This window comes from Miscanthus floridulus, chromosome 8 (genome assembly GCF_019320115.1).
Source record: "Miscanthus floridulus cultivar M001 chromosome 8, ASM1932011v1, whole genome shotgun sequence".
NCBI classification, from domain to species: Eukaryota; Viridiplantae; Streptophyta; class Magnoliopsida; order Poales; family Poaceae; genus Miscanthus; species Miscanthus floridulus.
In genome coordinates, this window is record NC_089587.1 from 79,242,816 (window position 1) to 79,261,907 (window position 19,092).

A 19,092-nucleotide genomic window follows, 5' to 3' on the forward strand; every position below is an offset into this window, starting at 1 on the left:
GGCAGAGGAAGAAAGCAGAGTAATAATACATACACAGAACCAAATGAAGGAAGCATCTGGTTACTTCTCCAGCCTATACAAAACTGATCGTCTTTACTAGCAATTACAATGCACAACGACGAATCGCATTGTTCTGCTCAGTAGCCTGCCTGCTCGCTCGATCTCCGTATGCTCAGATAAGAGCTAGGTCTCGCTCGATCTCCGTATGCTCAGATAAGAGCTAGGTCTCGGTGGCCGGCGGCGGGGCGCCGGGCTGGATGGTCTTGAAGGACTCGTGCAGGCGTCGGAGCATGGCCTCGTCGCGGCTCCACTCGGCGTTGGGCGCGGTGACGAAGTGCGCGTACAGCTTGTTCCGCGCGCACGTGACTGAGATGAGGCTGTGCGCGCCGGCGCCCGCCACCTCGTACTCGTAGTACACCTGCCCGGCGCCGTCGGCGCGCTCGGCGGAGCGCACGTCGTCGGCGGTCGCGATCTGGTCCTGCAGCCCGACGTCGGAGAGCGCCAGGTTGTCGAGCACGGCGCTGAGCGGCGCCAGCGCGCGGATCCCGGACAGGAACGTCAGGTACTCCTTCTCCGCGCGCTTCCGCGGGTTGAAGAACTCCGAGTCCGTGCCGTTGGTGCCCTTCTCCACCTTGGACACCAGCCGCTCCTTCCACCCCTCCGGCACGTCGTACACGTACTCCGCCGTGTCCTTCTTGCTCGCGTTCCCGCCGTACCCGCCGTAGTTCGCCGCGCTCGCCGCCGTGCCGTAGTACACCGTGAACTCCGGGTCGGCGCGGGACGGAGCGGGAGCAGGGGACAGAAACAGGAGCCCCGCCGCGGCCGCCGCCACCAGCGTCGTGGCGATGGGCTTGTAGTTGTTCCCCGGCGGCGGCGGGAGCCTCGGCGCCTGCGGATGAGGGGCTGCCGCCTGCTGCTGCGATGAGGCAGTGGAGGTGCACGCGGTGGTGAGGAGAGGGGACGCCACGCGCGAGAGGAGCGAGGGAAACATGGTCGCCGTCGACCGTCCGTGACACCTGCGGGGGCTACTGTCGTGTGCTTTGTGTTGGAGGCGACACGCGAGAGGATAGGAGAGATCGCGTGGGCCCGTGGCTTATCCAAAGCGACGTCGACATGGCACGTTGGCGATCGGGAGCCACGAGCGCAAACAGCAGAAGTGTATTTGCGTGGAATCCTCGTGTTTGTATACTGGGCCCAATTTGTAGCTGGGCTTGTCGGCGGCATTATTTTATTTGGGCCTAGAAAAAGAAGAGTCTTCTATTAGCGTTTTTTCTCTTAGCAAAAAGTCCAATTTACCTTCAACTATCACGGTAGTCTAATTTTTCTCTTTGAAACTGCAAAATCAATTTTTTTTACCCTCCTAACTTTTAAAACCGTTTGTTTTTTTTATTTTGGGTGATTTTAAATGTGATTTTGTTGATAATGCCACGTTAGAGGGGGTATATCAGACTATATTGAAATTTCATGAGGTAAATCAGATAGAAATATTTTTTAAAAATATCCAAAAATCATAAAACTACTTTAAAAAAATATCCATATATTTTTACTTGTAAAATAATACAATTAAAAATCCTAAAATCTAGATTAATCTTAGAAGATTTGTGTTACCATGAAACAAAATCTAAGATTAAACTAGATTTTAGGATTTTGAATTGCAATAATTTTCCATGTAAAAACATTTGGATTTTTTAATCCATTTTTATGATTTTTGGGTTTTAAAATATTTCTAGTTCGATTTATGCCTCCCTAAACTTTCAACTTAGTCCGATTTACCCTCTTTGACGTGGCATCACATCAGAAAAACCAACATCAAAACCACCCAATGTGTAAAAACAAATGACTTTAAAAGTTGAGGGTTTTGTAGTTCAGTGAGGAAAATCAGATGGATGTGATAGTTGAGAGAGATAAATTGGACTTTTTCCTTCTTAAAGAAACGTTGAAGTGCTAACAAAATGATATGGCTCCCTCTAATTATATTTCATGTCATATTGCCTCTCTATTCTCCTATCAAGCTCCACCACGACCAGCGAGGTAGCTCAAGATCGCTGAGTCAAAAGTCGGCAATACTCTTTGGCTCCATGTTAAGTACTCCCTCGGTTCCAAAAAATTATAAGATGTTTTGGCCTTTTGTAGATACATTGTTTTTACTATTTATCTAGATATAGTATATATCTAACCGTATAGCAAAAGTTATGTATTTAGGAAAGCCAAAATGTCTTATAATTTTAAATGGAGGAGTATAAAAGAATTCCAAAATCCGATCACTACATTGTACATGGCATGCATGTGCCACACTGTCACATACATCTGCTTGTTTCGTCTTAGAAGAAGACGTCAGTGCAACCATCGGGAGCCCGAGATGGTGTGTGAGGTTGATGCAAGGCATTTTTTTTATCCTAGTGTGAAGGGTAGAGATGGAAACAATCGCAATGCCTTCGAGCCCCCAAAGGCTCAATTGCGAGGTGGTAGAACGAAATGGAAGATGAGCATTTGAAGAGTTCAATTATTGTACTCTTTTTAGTGCTAGTTTGATACAACCGATTCCCATAGGACTAATAGAAGGCTTTGCTTTGTTCACGAGGGATTGAAGGCGAATGATACGATGTTTTCTCAAGCCGCTGTAACATACACATTGTATACCGCATCATTTCACCATTGATCGAATACAAAAAAAATTGAGCATCCATGCTAAGCCTTGAATTTTATCTGAAAATTCACCGGTTTCGACCATAATAAAGCTAACAAACCAACCCTTAATTGGCAAAATGATTGTACTTTTTTATGAAAAATGTTGTACTCTTATAGCATCTTTAAGAGCCTTTTTTTAAACCCACTCTCTAAATCATTATTTGGAGAGTTATTTATAAAAAAAGTTGTTTCCCATATCTTTCCACTATCGCACCGGCAGAGCCACCGACCAGGCTTGTCGGTAAAAGCGCAAAGAAAATTTTTCTTTATACTGCGGAGAAATATACTCATATGGATTTTTCTTTATAGTGCAAGGAAATATTATACCAGAGTAATAGTACAGGGAGGCTCGTAGGGCCTGAAATAAAATTTTCTTTTTTTTCCAACGTGTTTGGTCTGTGGATCGACTCCATCCGGCATGGGTTCGTGTGGAATCAGGTTGTCCAGCGTTTTTATGAGGAATGGATCGGCTCCCGAGATTGGCTTGCGGAGTTACTACTCGGTGATGGATGACGCGAACCAAACAAAATATTAGCTTTGGATGTAGGATCAGATGATTTCTAGACAACACATGACGCTAACCAAACACGCTAAGAGATCTGCCGGTTTCGACAATACTTATAGAGGTAGGATTTGCGTGTATGTGTTGCTACGAGTGAATGTCCATGCATGCTATGAGTGTCTGCAAGTACTATAAGAAAAAACCTTGGTCAAATGTTAGAATGTCAGATAAGCAGATGAGCGACGCCCATCAAATCGTGCTCAATTTCGTGGCCAAACCACCCGTAAAGGAGCCAACGCAAAGGCTCTTAAAGATGAAGACTTTTACCTCTGTATCATTATAAAAGATGGTTGTTTCCCACGTGCCACTAAAAAGTTGAGCCGCACCCAAGTGCCATCCACCTAAACTTTCTTATCCCCCATGCCATTCCTTCCACCTTCTATTTGGTTTGTAACGTCTGACAGGTCTGACATGTAGGACCGAGCAGGAGAACTGACCATCTTACCCCTTGAGACTGGAGTGCATATACGGCGGGTAAATTGACTGGCATTGACCGCCATCTCACTTCTCTCTCTCGATTCCTCTCTCTCGTCTCTTCCCCAAACCCTAGTGGCGGAGTCCGGATCGGCGGCGACGGTGGGTGAGCGGCGGCGGTGGCGGTACCCTAGAGGCGTCGTGGCTGGGAGGCAAGAATACCCATCCCAGGTGCTTGTGGCGTCGATTTTTGGAGCTCGTGTTTACTCTGTTCGTCTGCTCGAGTTCGTCGGTTCCTATCTGTGCGCTCTGTTGATGTTTACTCTGAGTTTGCTTGATCGTTCTTCGTTCTTGTCCAGATATCCGTTCAGCTGCAGCAGTGTGTGCAGTTCTCTGATTTTAGTAGCTTGCAGTTAGCTTTTGAGGGGCAAGTCAGCAGTCCGCGCTGCTCCTGGTGATCAGCGGCAACAACATCAACTGGCGGCGGCTGCTATGTTCCTCATGCAAGTAAGCAGCAGGGCAACATGTTTTTGGTCATGATAAATATGCATGTCATTGTCAAGCTATAGTGATGCAATAATGACTATCCTTTCTTACAATCTTTATCTAATGATTTAAGCTTCAATGTATTTCCTCTAGCTTGAGCTAATTTATTTGCATGAGGAAATTTACACGGCTTCTACTCTGAATGTTTAGTGTGGCCAAAAATTACATGCTCCTATGTAAGATAGACGCAGACAGTAGCTTCAACCTAGAAATCCGGATTGTTGCTCCCAATGCGCGTGGTCGGTGGTACTCGTTGGACATGGTTGTGGATGCTGACCGGACTAACTTCAGAGATTTGTTTGGGTCCGGTGTCGACAAGTGTCCTCCCACGCACGGTGATGTAGCTCGAATGTTTTATTTGTGTCTGGACAGTAAGCTCCATGTTGAAGTCTGCAAAGACCAAGACTTGGTTGAAATGTTTGCCAAAAACAAGGCTTCGAAGTGCTGCTACTTGGCATTTGCATATACTAGCCCAACTAGTGAGCCTCAGCTTCCTGATTGGGAGTTTGGTGACAATGCCCACTCTATTCAAGCCCCAATCACCCCTTCAGTCCACTGTCCTAGCATAGCTGAACCAAGCAAAAACACCTAGAGCGTGTCTATAGTGCCTGAACATGAATCACTTGAAAACCCAAATCCATCCTATGAGCATGTGGGTGTTGATGATGAAGGATTGTATCTCGACCTTGGTCCTGATTATCCCGAACCTTCCAATCCTCATAAGCCAAGACAGCCTGCTACCCCTGAGGCCTCTGAATCAAACACTGATGAAGAGTCTGATGTTGATGATCGTGATGATGAGAAAGATTATGAAATAGAGGATGTAGATGATATTGTTAAAGATAAACAGCCTGAACAAATGCCTGATGCTGACTATGACAAGAAGGACCCTCCTATGGCAGTAGGCACTGTGTATTCAGACATTAATGCTTTTAGATTGGCTGTAGCTACTCATGCTGTGAGACGTGAGATCCATTATGACATTGAGGCTAGTGACACAGGGAGGTTTAGGGCAAGCTGCAGTTTCAAGGAAGAATTGGGCAGCTGCATATGGTACAGTGGAAAGATTTTTGATGATCATTTATGGGTAGCTGCATATTCATGGAGCCCATACATGTTTAATAAACACTATCAGGCAATGGCTCAAGCCAAACCAGAGGCTATGGTATATCTCCAAGAGACTCACAAGAAAAAGTGGACTAGGAGCCAGTTCTTCACTAGTTCAAAGGTGGACTATGTCACTAATAACTTGACTGAGTCCTTCAATAATTGGATAAAGCCTGAGAAAGGGAAGCACCTGGATGACTTGATGGACGCCATTAGACAGAAGATATTGATCAAGTGGAATCATAGGAAGAGGGTGGCAAGGACATTTGAAGGCAAGATTTTACCTCATATTGTGAAGAAGCTGAGAGAAGACAGTTTCAACCTTGACATAGAAGTGATCACAAGCTCACTTGAAGGTGTTGTAGAAGTTTGTGCTAAGGGGGGCAGTTCATTTAGGTTTGTGGTTGACTTAGGTAATAGAACATGTTCATGTAATGCTTGGCAAGGGTCAGGAATACCCTGCAAACATGCTATTGCGTACATCACTTCAATTCCTAGAGCAAAACTAGAAGGCCATGTAGATGAGTACTTTTCTATCCAGAAATTCAAAGAAGCTTATGCACGCTCTGTCCCATGTATTCCTGACAAGTCCATGTGGCCCAAAGCCACACATGGGTTCTTCATGCACCCTCCATTGCTTAAGTCAACAGCAGGAAGAGGGAAAAATAGGATGAAAGAGGCTCTGGAGGGAGGAAGTGGGAAGAAGAAGAAGAAACATGAGTGTCCCCATATGCCATGAATTGGGGCATCACTGGTACACTTGCAAGAATGGGGATCCAGCAGACATAGCTGCAATGGAGGCAAAAAGGTAATCAAATACATCTACATAAATGAAACTATCATTTAACTGAACTACATTTTCTATTAACAATTGTCTTTTGCAGAGGTCTCCCAAAAAAAAGGCAGAAGAAAGCAGCTAGTACCAATACAGAGACTAGCCTTGTGGTGGCCACTCCATCAACAGGGATGGTATTCCCACACAACGAGGCAGTGGCCAATGCTGCAGAAAAGAAGAGGAAGAGCAAATCATCTTCTTCAACAACTTCCAAGAAAAAAATAAGGCATAAGCTAGCACTGCACCATCAACAACTACGAACACCCTATCTAGCAGGTATGTTTTTCCTATAGTTCTGCAATTTCTCATTGTAATGAAGCTTGTTCCAATAACTAGTATTTGATAGTAACAGGTCTGGAACTGGTTCCAATAAACTAGTCTCCCTCCAGACATCAACTGCAACAGTGCAGACACCACCATTGGAGGTTGTTCTGCCCCAGAGTTCACCAAGGGTGAAAATAGAAGTGAAGAAAAAGCTGACACCTAAGAAGCCTCCCCTTGTACCAGCAAGCCCAGCTAGCCCAGCTTCAAATACCAGGAGCAAGAAGGTAATGCTGGAATGAAAGGTGTCTGCCTGATTGTTGTGTGGGGATGTCTTTTGGCCTCATTTGCTTTGTGGCTGTTTTGCTAAAGCTGTGCCTGGTGCCTGCTTTTGGATGAGTAGTACATGAGCTACTGCTGTTTGCTGTGCCTGCTGGCATCATTTCATTTTGGCTTGACTAGAACTTAATGTCTGGATGAAGCACTTATGTGCCTGCTGTAATGTTGGTGACATGTTGAAAACTTTAGCTAATGCGTTGAAAACCAGTGACCAAATATTGGTCTATGAACCATATTATTATTATATATTGTGTTAAATATTATTATTATATATTGTGTTCATTTCTTGTGTTGGCATCACGTACATACTCTAGTTTTTTTGGCATTAAAAAATGTGCACATTAATTCATATGTTCATGCATCACGTATATACTCCAGTATTTTTTTGCGCCAACACAACTGCCCAGCTCGGCCAGGGAGTGGCACAGAAGGACAATGGTGATTTTGATCCGCCTCTATGGCCTCAGGGTAAGCAGGTCTTTTCTCTATGCCGTTTTCCTCCGTTAGAGTGCAAAGTGGATGAAATGGTCTGAGAGACAATAAAATTAAGGTGGATGACCGCATGAGCGCGGCCCAACTTTTGAGTGGCATATGAAGCTAAAAGTCTCCAGCAGAAACCCACGACAAGCCCAAAACAAAAACCCAATAAAATCTCGCCTGGCCTCTCGCAGCTCGCAGTCCAGCCAGCCCCGGTCGTTCGCCACAATCTCCACGCGTCGCCGCCGCTTGCCGGCGAGTCTATTCCCCTCCGCCACGCCGCCGAAGCTTCCCGGACCCCGCAGCGGTTCGGATAAGGCGGCCGCCCACCCGCCACCCGCCCTCCTTTCGCCCCCACTCCTCTCGGCCCCGGGACCGCTTCCGGGTGGATCTAGGGTTGCGTGGGGAGGGGTTCTGGAAGCCTCCGCCACGATGGACGAGGCGGACGATGACACCCACACCTTCAAGGTCGGCTTCACCGCCGCCGGAGAGGAGCAGTTCCGGGAGCTCGTGAGGGAGAAGCTGCGCGGGTTCAAGAGGGACGTGGACGACACCCTCGTGGTACGATTTCCTTCTGTCATCTCCTACTCGCTAGCTTCTGGTCCTAGCGGTTGATTTCGGCTGTTTGGGGACTTGGGTTCTCTGCAGCTTTAGGATTTTGGTCGAAGTAATTAACACGTAACAGTATGTAGGACTGGCTAGAATTCAAGATGGATTGTGCAAGTTACGCGACTGTGCCCTGTGTTTTTGTTCAGTGTCGCTCCGCATACAACACCTATTGCTGGAATCAGTCAGTAGTCTAATGTCGTTGGAACTCATGGGCCTGCAGCTTTGCTATGTGATGTCTGCAGTTTTCGTTTGTTTAGGCTGACTGCTGTCTGTTTTTTCCAACTTAGTGTGCTCACTATGTACACTTAGCTGCTTTTAGGTGAGATCAACTAGTGTAATGGATTGGTGCACTATAATGGATTGGTGCACTATATGCACCAAACTGTTATGTGCGATGTATACTTCATACTTATGAAGCCTCTTCTCAAACTGAGGATTTTCAAATCAGGATGAATATGAAGTGTTTGTCTAATTGAAGCATGCCTTAGTTTGTACTGGTTCAGTAACTGTCATGTTACTTGACGGCCATTTTTATTGAACTGTAGAATGGATCTTATTTGTTGCTGCTTCGCTAGTCAATATTTTTAGTTGGGCATGCAAACTTGTTTGTGAATTAGCTCTGTCTCAGGTGAAAATGTACATTACAAACCACAATCATCGAATTGGACAAGTGTTGCATGTTATCTGCGGTGTTTTTGATGCAACTGAAATGCAATACTTATTTGAAGCACGTGTGTACCATAATAAGGTTGAATGAGTTTACTATCCTTGCATGTTAACATATGCTATTGCTATGAATCTTTACTACCTTTTCCATTAATCACAATTGCACTATTCATCTACTTTTAGCCTTAAATTTATACTATTAGTCAAGAGCGCCCAAACTTCCCTAGAAAACAGTGCTGTATGCAGTTTTAGTGGTGGAACAAAGGGAACCTATGAAAGAGTCTGCCGTTATGCTTTTCCCTGTCGTTAGTGAATGTTGAAACAATCCAGGTCTGGTCTTTGTCTTTTCTGAGGAAGTATCACAATACATGGATTACATTGTTTATGTGTATACTTCCTCTGATTGAAACGAGATGTCATTTTATTCTTCTTGGAACTTCTAGTTCTAGATATCTTTGCTCTTTTCGTCCTTTCTTGATCTTATTAAATAGAATCATTATTCTCATAAATAAATGACCCCATTTTCCAGTGTAGTATAAAATAAAGGGCAACAAGGTCATTCTACCAATTTTCTTAATCCTTGTGCACAACTCCGAAATTGCATTGTATTTTGATTTACTGGGAGTAATTGCCATGTACCAACTTTTGCAATTGTCATCGTTATCTTATCCTAGTTTTCATTTTATTATGTTGGGATATTTCAAGGAAAACTATAAGTGGACCTCTGTTTCTGTCTTAAGTGCAGGAATATGTTACTATCATGCTCAAGAATGGAAAACGTAAGGATCTCGCCAGTAACGAACTCCATGTATTTCTAGGGGATGACACTGCAGTATTCATTTCCTGGTTAGTATTGCTTGCACACACTTCCATTGTTCTTGTATTCTTTGTTTGTCAACTGCCTGAACCAGTCCTTGATATATTTTACATGCAAATACTTTTCGTATTGTAATTGCTAACTCACTAATAAGAATGCTATAGATAATGGTAAAAGGTTAGCAAATGTTCACCCCAATTTTAGCGTAGATATGACAAGCAACATTGTATGTGCCCTAGTATTTGGTTCACTATTCGATGTTCAGACAAATATGTTTATATTGAGCAATAATAAAATATGGCTCTGATGCACCTTTCCTGTATGTGGAATGGAACTAGCAACTAACTGTGGTGGCAGCAAAAGGCAGAGGTTTTTGGTAAAGTTGTGTTTGCTAAAGACTTTGCAGTATATGTTCTATGGTATTGATATATTTGTGATGGCAGAAAGCAGAGGCTTTGACAAGGTTGTGCTTGCTAAATACTTTGCATTAGATATTCTATGGTATTTATATATTTGTGATGAGAAACATATATATTTGCGCTACAAGGGCCTAGTGAACATTGAATACACTTTAGAGCTAGGCCACATGAATGGCTCCTTATATGTTCGTAGCTTGAAAGTTTAGTTGAATCTAGGTACCTTTGCCTTGTAAACACCTGTTATTTAGAATTTTAGATCAGTCCTTATAAGTTATAAGCGTGATTGTTATTTAGATCATTGATAAATCCACTCACGAGAAGTACATCAATCATGAAAGTGAATCCCCCACCTCCACCCCACCCGCCCACCCAACCCAAAATAAATATTTTTTCACACATTTCTTCTGAATTCATGCAGTGTATTTATTGAAATCACATTGTGAGACTGCTATAAGTTTTTAACAGCAAATGGAAATGAGAACATCAGAGCTACTTTTACTTTTGAAACTAACATAAACACTGGGAAATGTGTACTCTCATCTTTCCCTGGCAAGCAGTCCACGGTAATGCATATCTCCCAACTTGATTCAGCATCATATTTCACATGCATCAGCAAGGATGGCTAGAAGAGAGAGAGAGATATTCTTGGTTGGCTTTCATATCATCTCATCACGTGTTAAGTGAATCTGCTACTCATATCGTTTTGCTTTTGTAGGTTGTGGGACCATCTATCTTTAAATATGCACTTATATGTGCAAGCACAAGAACAAACTCAGGAGGTTAAGGATGATGAGGCCCCCAAAGAAGTATCTGGAAGAGAAAAATCATCAGATGTGCTCCCGAGAAGCAAATGTCAAACTCATTCTGAGCACACAATTGAATCAAGTGCAGCCAGTACTAGGGGACGGAATAAGCGGGAATGGAAAGGAATTGGTCGGGAGGGTAATGAAAATTTTCCACTTCGAAATGTACTGACTGATATTCTTCACGGGGAGGAGAAAAGATCGCAAAAGCCCAATGAAATACGACACCCTCCATCAAAACAACAGAACGGCAGAAAGCGTGATAGGGATGATGAGCCACAGCAAACAAAGGTGTGATGTATTACCTATTACCTAGGTCACAACTGCAAACTACATAACATCTTAAGTTGTTGAGAGAGTTGATGGCAAGTTGGCAACATTGTGCTTTCATATATATATATATATATTTTTTTTTACTTTACCAATATCTCTGTTCTGTTCTTTTATGTCCTGCCTTTGCTCACATATTCTTTACGCACTATGCCTAAGTGTTCATCTATATTTCTCCAGAACGGACTTACCAAGACTCTGGTAGCTCTAAATCTGTTGCAACTTGCAAACATGTGGTGGAAACTATAGCATTACCATACAATTAAGTCCCTACCAATTATTTATTAATTACCATTTTCCAATAATCAAGTCCCTACCAATATTTAATTATTTATTGGCAATTGACAAACCAAATATTTGTTCATCATGAAAGTGCAATGTGAGTTTCGACAGTTTATCTTCAGTAAGTACGCTGGGTTTCTTCGGTTAGAAACAACCAACAAAGCTTGTCGTTCCGTTAGTTTGGAATTTTGGAGAACTCTCTGAGTAGGCAGTCCATTTAGTTTATCTTCTAGAATTTCTGTGAATATTTTGTATCCCCTCCGTTCCAAATTATAAGTCGATTTGTTTTTCTTAGGTACATTTTTTTTACTGTGTCTAGATTTATATGCTATGTCTAGATACATAATAAAAGTTATGTACTCAAAAGTGCCAGAAGGACTTATAATTTGGAATGGAGGGACCATGTTTGGATAAGGAAATTGCTTGTTTGAACTGCTGACCACTAAGGGATGAGCATCACACTGATTCTCTCTAAGCCCTTTATTGGTCCACTCACATATCTTCTCCTCTATATTCTATTGCTCCTTCAAAATTTAATTCTACTCTTTTAGGTTCTATGACTTCTACAATCAGCTTGTTTTCTTTGTTAACAGAGAGACGTCTCATCACGCCCCATGCTTGGTGGTGGTGCTTCCCGTCGTCTTCTACAGTTTGCTGTTCGAGATGCAGTAAAAGCTGTACAGCCAACCAGCACCTCTGCTGAACCAGCATCCAAGCGTCTGCGCTCTGTGGTTGCCACTACTTCTGCAGAGAACATGCGTGATAGGAGATCAGAAAGATCTCAGGACTACCTGAACGATAGAAGATCAGAAAGATCTCAAGACAACTTGAGTGACAGAAGACCAGAAAGAACTAGGCCGGTGCTACAGGTACAAGGAGCTGCTTTAGCTCTTAGAGCTGCAGCGGAAGCTGCTGCAGATTCTACAAAGGTTAGATCAACTGGAAGTGTTTTCAAGCGATTGGGTCAAGGGAATGTTGTGAAACAGCCATCTCGTTCTCGTGAAGAGAAGAGAGATTATGAAGATTTTGAGCCAGTTACGACCGCAGATGAACATGATTCTGATCGATATGTAAATAATGAGGAATCTGAAGAGGAATCTGGAGAGCTGACCATGGCAGATAGGGTAGCTGGAATGAATGTTGATTCGAGCTCTGAAGATGATATGGACCGAGATGAGGGGATTACAAGATACCAAACTTCTCTTTCACATGAAGATACTTTCTCACCATTTGCAGAGAAGAAAACTGTATCGGCACAATGCAGTGTTGAACCAGAGATCAATGCAATAAGACCTTCAAGTGTGAATGACAAGGAGCAACCTGTTCCTTCATCAACAAAAACAGCAAGTAAAGCTGTGGCTATTTCTGTTGATGTAAATATTGTGGAACCTCCCAGTTATGAAACACCAAAAGATGTTCATGTTGTGGAGAAGCCTTATGTTGCACCCATGAATTCAAATGCCACCAGTGTGTCTACCAATGCCAAAGTAAGCAGCCTTGCATGTTGAAAAAACAAGTTTTATATTTAAATTTCTTACCACATCTTGAGTCACCCATTTTCTTGCATTTCAGTCAGGTTTGTATTATATATGCTTAAGATTTCTACCATGACCTTTTGACTTTGGTGACTATAGATTTTTACAGTTCATAATCAAGTCCTAAGGCAGGATTGTAGCATTTCCTTGGAACCTTTCCTTGCTAATTAGTAGTTACACTTGTATGCTACTTGAATGAAATGGCAGAGCAGTTGGGGCATGGATAATCATGTAAATTCAGAATTGTTTATCTGATTTGCCAGTACTTTTACTGAGCTAAATTGGGGTATGTGAATGCTTGTTTGCATTTGCTTCCAGCAAAAGAAACTTGGATGAATAAAAACAGTTGTTGGCATCTCCTATTAGTGTTGTATATGCTCTCAGCCATTAAACAAAATGGAACGTCATGTCATCTTCCATGCATCTTGTTGATTATTATGCTCATTAGTTTTCTTTTCTATTTTCTATGATCATTTTGTCTTGTCTTTTGGGTATATGCCCTGACTATTTATAGATGTATGGGCTAATCCTTGGGTAAATTTGCTTCTGACTGATGCCAACTTTCATTCAGGAATTAGGCCATGCAGAAGTTCAAAAGGATTCTCAGCGGTCTGCACCATCTGGTATGCCACATATATCTACTAATATAAGATCCACTTATGGTTTTTTTTTCCTTTCATCGGCTGATCTTCTCATAATGACACATGCCAATCTTCCATCTGGTTGACTGTATCTGATCGTTCCTGTTGGTTTAGTGTCCTTCCTTTTCTTCAATAATTGATAAAACTGATATATGCAGTAATACACTAGTTAGCCCACCATTTTTATTTTACCATATCCCAACTTGCATGGGATTAAAAACCCTTGTTGCTTTTCCTGTTGTAATATCATCTATGTTGCCCTTTCTCCATCATCTTACCTAAGAAAAAAAAATGTGCAGTTACTATTACAGCAAAATCTGTAAGGATTTGTTGCCTTTGTGATATATTGAGATTATTTTGATGTGCTGTGCAAGTCATTATTACAATCAATTTGTAAATAGGAATGGGTTAATCTTGAAGACACTGTCATTTATTGCTTGGTATCTTGTCTTTGCAGTTCCGGTTTCATATAGCACAGCGCATCCGACGGAGGATGCAGATTCGAGAACGCTTTATGTTAGCAATGTGGGTATTTATATACTCTCATCACCCTTATATTATTTTGTGCCATTTGAGTATTTTATTTACCTCTGTCAAATTATCTGAAGGTTCACTTTGCTGCCACCAAGGACTCATTATCTCGCCATTTCAACAAGTTTGGTGCAGTGCTGAAAGTAGTCATTGTCACTAATGCTGCAACGGGCCAGCCAACAGGGTCAGTTTAATTTCAAATTTTAATGCTTATTATAGCTGAGGCAAGTTGCTATTTATTTTACCTGTACCAGAGAAAGATTTATAATTTTAGGAAAGTGAAATTACAAAAGATATTAGCATAATAACAAATACATTATAAATCACCACACCCACCAATTCCTATGATGCTAACACCCTTGTTTCGTGCTCAGATTAACTCGAAAGTTCCCTTGTTTCATGCTCAGTCGCTCAGATTAACTTTTTTTCTTCCTCGAACAGCGCAGGAGAACTGTGCGTCATTTCATTACACAACAACAACAACAACAAAGCCTTTAAGTCCCAAACAAGTTGGGGTAGGCTAGAGTTGAAACCCAACAGAAGCAATCAAGGTTCAGGCACGTGAATAGCTGTTTTCCAAGCACTCCTATCTAAGGCTAAGTCTTTGGGTATATTCCATCCTTTCAAGTCTCCTTTTATTGCCTCTACCCAAGTCAACTTCGGTCTTCCTCTGCCTCTCTTCACGTTACTATCCTGGCTTAGGATTCCACTACGCACCGGTGCCTCTGGATGTCTCCGTTGGACATGTCCAAACCATTTCAACCGGTGTTGGACAAGCTTTTCTTCAATTGGTGCTACCCCTAATCTATCACGTATATCATCGTTCCAAACTCGATCCCTTCTTGTATGACCGCAAATCCAACGCAACATACGCATCATAGTTTTTAAGGCGTCGCCTAGGCGACGACTTGGCGTCCGAGTGGATTTTCAAACGCGGCGTCGTTGTCACCGCATCCTCTTGGCGTATGGCGTCGCCTTGCGGTTGAAGGCGTCGCCTAGTCGTCCTTCTCGCTGAGGCGGTCGCCGCGGACGTAAAAGGCGCGGGGAAAGAGCGGCGCCGCGCGCTCGAGCGGGCGGGAAAAGAGCGGCGCGATGCCCTCGCGCGGGAAAAGCAGCAGCGCCGCACTTACACCTCCCGCCAAAGGCTCCCAATCCCCATCGCGTTTGAGAGAGCGAGAGAGGAGAGGGAAAGGAAGGAGAGAGGAAGAGAGGAGAGGGCGGCGACGCACCTCAAATCCGGCGGCGGCGGCGGCGCAGGCGACTGCCCCGCGCAAGTCTGTCCCAGCCGCGCGATGCCGCCCATCCGCGCGATTCTGCTGCGCTGCTGAGGCCGCCCATTCGCGCGACTCTGCTCCGCTGCTGAGGCCGCCCGTCCCAGCCGCGCAAGTCCGTCCCAGCCGCGCAAGTCCGTCCCAGCTGCGCGAGGCCGCCCATCTGCGCGACTCTGCTCCGCTGCTGAGGCCGCCCGTCCCAGCTGCGCGAGGCCGCCCGTCCGCGCAAGTCTGACTCCGGCGCCGTCCGCTTCTGCTCTGCTCCGCGACTGTTCTACTCTGCTCTGCTTCGCGACTTGTTTAAAAGGTAAAATACCACTGGCTTGCTATACAATGTCTCAATCTCTCTTGCTGCTGCCTCTGAGTTAGCAGCTTCTAGGGTCCAGATCTCCTGCAATGCATGTAGGCAATTGGCAACTACCTGCAAGTCACCGATATAATCAACTTATCTCAGAAAAGCACAGTATTCAACAAGATAGCATCCAATCATTCATCAGTTGAACCAAAGCACAAACTGCAATCGTTCAGAATAATAAAATACCTCTCACAGGCTCATAGATGAAACCATATGTAGAGTTTGATAGTTGGAATGGATAGCTCACAGGCGTGTTCCTTTGTCTGATGTGGTTGTCTAATTGCTGTGAATAATTAATATATGCTTGACTCTGTCTGATGTCTGAACTTTAATACATAGTTGGAATGGATAGCTCACAGGCTCATAGATGAAACCATTACGCATTTCCGCGACACTTATCTGTTGAACATGTCGTCTTTTCGTAGGCCAACATTCTGCACCATACAACATAGCAGGTCTAATCGCCGTCGTATAAAACTTGCCTTTTAGCTTCTGTGGTACCCTTTTGTCACATAGGACACCAGATGCTTGGCGCCACTTCATCCACCCTACTTTGATTCTATGGCTAACATTTTCATCAATATTCCCGTCTCTCTGTAGCATTGATCCTAAATATCGAAAGGTATCCTTCCTAGGCACTACTTGACCTTCCAAACTAATATCTTCCTCTTCCCGAGTAGTAGTGCCGAAGTCACATCTCATATACTCAGTTTTAGTTCAACTGAGTCTAAAACCTTTGGACTCCAAAGTCTCCCGCCATAAATCCAGTTTCTGATTCACTCCTGTCCGGCTTTCATCAACTAGCACTACATCGTCCTTTCATGAAGGTACTCCTGTCCGCCATAACTGTGCGTCATTTCATTAAGGTAGAAAAAATGTTACACGGGTCAAAGAGACCCAACTCACACACACCACCCCCTGGAAACTAAGTTACAGACTCGCCACAAAAACTGCAGAAACGACCAATGCCTCCGAGCTTTAAGCTCCAGTAGGCAGCGACCTGAGAACAAGCTTCTGGAGTTTGGAGGCTCCAGCCGAGCACCAGAGTCCCCCCTCGGAGCTAACAGCCCTAATGACCTCCTGAATGTTCGGCCTCTTGTTCTCAAAGACGCAAGAGTTGCGATGCTTCCATATCTCCCATGCCACCAAAATTATCAAGGAGTTGAGGCCTTTACGCGCTTCTTTGGGGACAGCTGCAATTGATCTCTTCCACCACCCCAAGAAACGAGACACAGTAGGCTGTGGTGCCAACTGCAGCAGCCCTAACTGTTGCAAAATCAGGGTCCAGACTTGTCGAGCGAAAACACAGCCTACTAACAAATGATTTATTGTTTCGTCCACTTGATCACATAAGGGACAGGACTCAGGATGTGGCAGATTCCTTTTTGCTAGACGATCGGCTGTCCACACCCAGTTATGAAACACTAACTAGATGTCGCTCTGATTAACTGAAAGTTCTAAGAAAATAATGTGCATTGTCTCTAGATAACAAAAAAAAAAAATCTGATAAACAATAATAAAAGGAAAAGGGTCAAGACAAAATACTCCCTTTTTGGAAGTAAGCTGTTTAACACTGGTAAGGTCTTCAATATGACACATTTGTATATTTGCAAGTTATAGGTGCTCAGCAGTAGATAATTTCCCAATGGCCAAAAATGCGAATACGGTCTGTCAGGACATTTTATACCATACTACTATAAACTTCTGAGTGTTTCAGTGAACATTAAATTTATAATAATTGGTTATATTACATAAGCCTCTCTATTTGATTGCTCTTAGCAGATGTAATTTGTGCAGTTCAAGTTTGAATTCTTGAATTGATGTTTTTGAGCTGAATTATTGTTGAATGTCACTGCAATTGATGCAGCAATAACATAGGGACTTAATTGTGAACTCAGAAATATTTGTATATTTCTTGAAGAGAAGTAGAGAACTCAATGAGTCCTTTTCTGCTATCGTACAGGTCTGCCTATGTAGAGTTCTTACACAAAGAATCAGCTGAACGAGCGCTGTCGTTGAATGGCACATCATTTATGACTCGTATTCTCAAGGTATGATTATTCTTTATCTTTTGAACTTTTTTTAGACTGCCATTTGCACTTCTCTACCAATAGGCATGACATTGTCTAACATGGTATCCGGGTAGAGGTTTAAATTTTAATATAGATGATAGTTCTCTTCATTATCTAAAAAAGATGATAGTTCTCTTAATTGGTGAAGTTTTATGTTCTTATAATGGCATCTTGTTGCTCCGCTCAGCGTAGATTTATAGATTCCCAGAAACTAATGACTAAGGTGATGTTTGTGTTGCTTTTCCTTCTAATGTAGGTCGTCCGGCGAAGTTCTCATGAAGCAGCTCACTTTTATGGTTGGCCTGGTAGTGGACGGTCATCATTGTATGGTAGGCATGGTAGGATGGCATACCCAAGAGCTGTTCACCCCGGCGGTTCCTTTAGAGGGCGTGCTCTGATGAAAGCAGGCGCTAGAAGTTTACAGTGGAAACGGGAGCCTTCAGGCACTGATTCAAGTGCAGGTGCGAAAACTGACATGAGAGTGCCATTTTCCTCTGAACAGGTGCTCCCACCTGCAACATAGGGGTGCATATTATAGTTGAGCTGATATAATGAGAACCGAATGGTATCTTACTCATCGCCCCTAATGGCTGAGTATGGACAGCAAGCTGAGAAGATGTTCCTTCCTGCTGCACTGTAAAAAAAAAAAGTCCAAAAAAAAGCATGAAAATACAAAAAGCAAAAATAAGAAAATGTGGGGGGAGTTTGGCATCAGAATATGGCTATCAGAATATGGCCATATGCGAGTAGGCTGACAGCCTGAGCAATTTTCTATGGACTCCAGCAATCTGAAAGAGGATTCACGTTCGAAATAATCACAACCTTTTGGTTGTGTTGGATGGAAGATGCTTCTCAAGTAGAAGTGTAGAACAAGATGGACAGATTTTGGACGAGGTATTTGGTGACAATGTGGGCGTCATCAATGTATAAGCCTCAATTGTATAGAAGTAACCTATCTATTTGTACCCTTTATCTGAATCAGTCTCTTTCCCAACCAAAAAAAGGAAAAAAAAGGAAACACAAAAAATGTGTTGTTCTCTTTTGTTTTTTTTTTCTCTCTCTCAACATGAACTGTTTTATTTATTGTACTGATAGTTGATTTTTTAGTTGGACATTCATTTCTTGTCAAACAGTTTAACAATACTTTTTCTGTGTGGTCTATAATGACTATTACATTTCCAACATTTCATGTTTTAAGTCAAAAAAATCCAGTTTACTGTCTGATGAATGCAGTTTAATCTCGTGATGTCTTGCCATGATTCTTATAGATTTATGGCTGGGCATACCTGCTTGAATCTTTCTTGCATAATATATGCTTTCATTCAATGATGCAGCTACTCATGTCATTAGTTGTATATAGCGAGCCATTAGTTGTTTACTGACTAGTGGTCCATACTTGGGGAAAAGTAATTTGTTGGAGGCTTATTATAACTTAAAAAGGCTGAAAATTATATTGAGATGGCCTTTTCTTCTTTCTTGTTTCTTTGGAATCACAAAGAGCTATTGTGTGGTGAACAGCTTTGGTTCTCGGA

The 19,092-nt window shown here is 43.0% G+C and overlaps 2 protein-coding genes and 1 long non-coding RNA gene across 4 annotated transcripts; 2 read left to right on the forward strand and 1 right to left on the reverse strand.

Moving 5' to 3' along the window:
- Positions 1–44: 44 nt before the first annotated feature.
- LOC136476782 (thylakoid lumenal 19 kDa protein, chloroplastic-like) lies at positions 45–1,040 on the reverse strand. The gene has a single exon (XM_066474735.1). The coding sequence runs from the start codon at positions 989–991 to the stop codon at positions 221–223; it is 771 nt and encodes a 256-aa protein (XP_066330832.1). The 5' UTR covers positions 992–1,040; the 3' UTR covers positions 45–220.
- A 4,975-nt stretch (positions 1,041–6,015) lies between these two features.
- LOC136475347 (uncharacterized) lies at positions 6,016–6,667 on the forward strand. The gene is made up of 3 exons (XR_010763163.1): positions 6,016–6,125; positions 6,202–6,428; positions 6,505–6,667. It is a non-coding gene; the product is annotated as an uncharacterized lncRNA (long non-coding RNA).
- Positions 6,668–7,393: 726 nt separating this feature from the next.
- LOC136476783 (protein gar2-like) lies at positions 7,394–18,768 on the forward strand. Of its 2 annotated transcripts, none has more exons than XM_066474736.1 (9): positions 7,394–7,790; positions 9,250–9,350; positions 10,456–10,834; positions 11,749–12,642; positions 13,262–13,313; positions 13,789–13,856; positions 13,940–14,046; positions 17,452–17,539; positions 17,817–18,768. In XM_066474736.1, exons 1-9 carry the CDS (start codon positions 7,662–7,664, stop codon positions 18,081–18,083), a joined length of 2,085 nt encoding a protein of 694 aa, XP_066330833.1. In that variant the 5' UTR covers positions 7,394–7,661; the 3' UTR covers positions 18,084–18,768. The 2 variants fall into 2 exon arrangements, with proteins under 2 accessions (XP_066330833.1, XP_066330834.1); XM_066474737.1 differs by having other exon boundaries at positions 7,657–7,790; positions 9,245–9,350.
- Positions 18,769–19,092: the final 324 nt, after the last annotated feature.

Excerpts from the sequence above, each read along its gene's own strand:
- LOC136476782 (XM_066474735.1), bottom strand. The coding sequence starts at position 991 with ATGTTTCCCTCGCTCCTCTCGCGCGTGGCGTCCCCTCTCCTCACCACC.
- LOC136476783 (XM_066474736.1), top strand. The coding sequence starts at position 7,662 with ATGGACGAGGCGGACGATGACACCCACACCTTCAAGGTCGGCTTCACC. Across the intron at positions 13,314-13,788 it reads TCAGCGGTCTGCACCATCTG|TTCCGGTTTCATATAGCACA; the intron begins GTATGCCACATA and ends TTGTCTTTGCAG. Across the intron at positions 17,540-17,816 it reads TTATGACTCGTATTCTCAAG|GTCGTCCGGCGAAGTTCTCA; the intron begins GTATGATTATTC and ends CTTCTAATGTAG.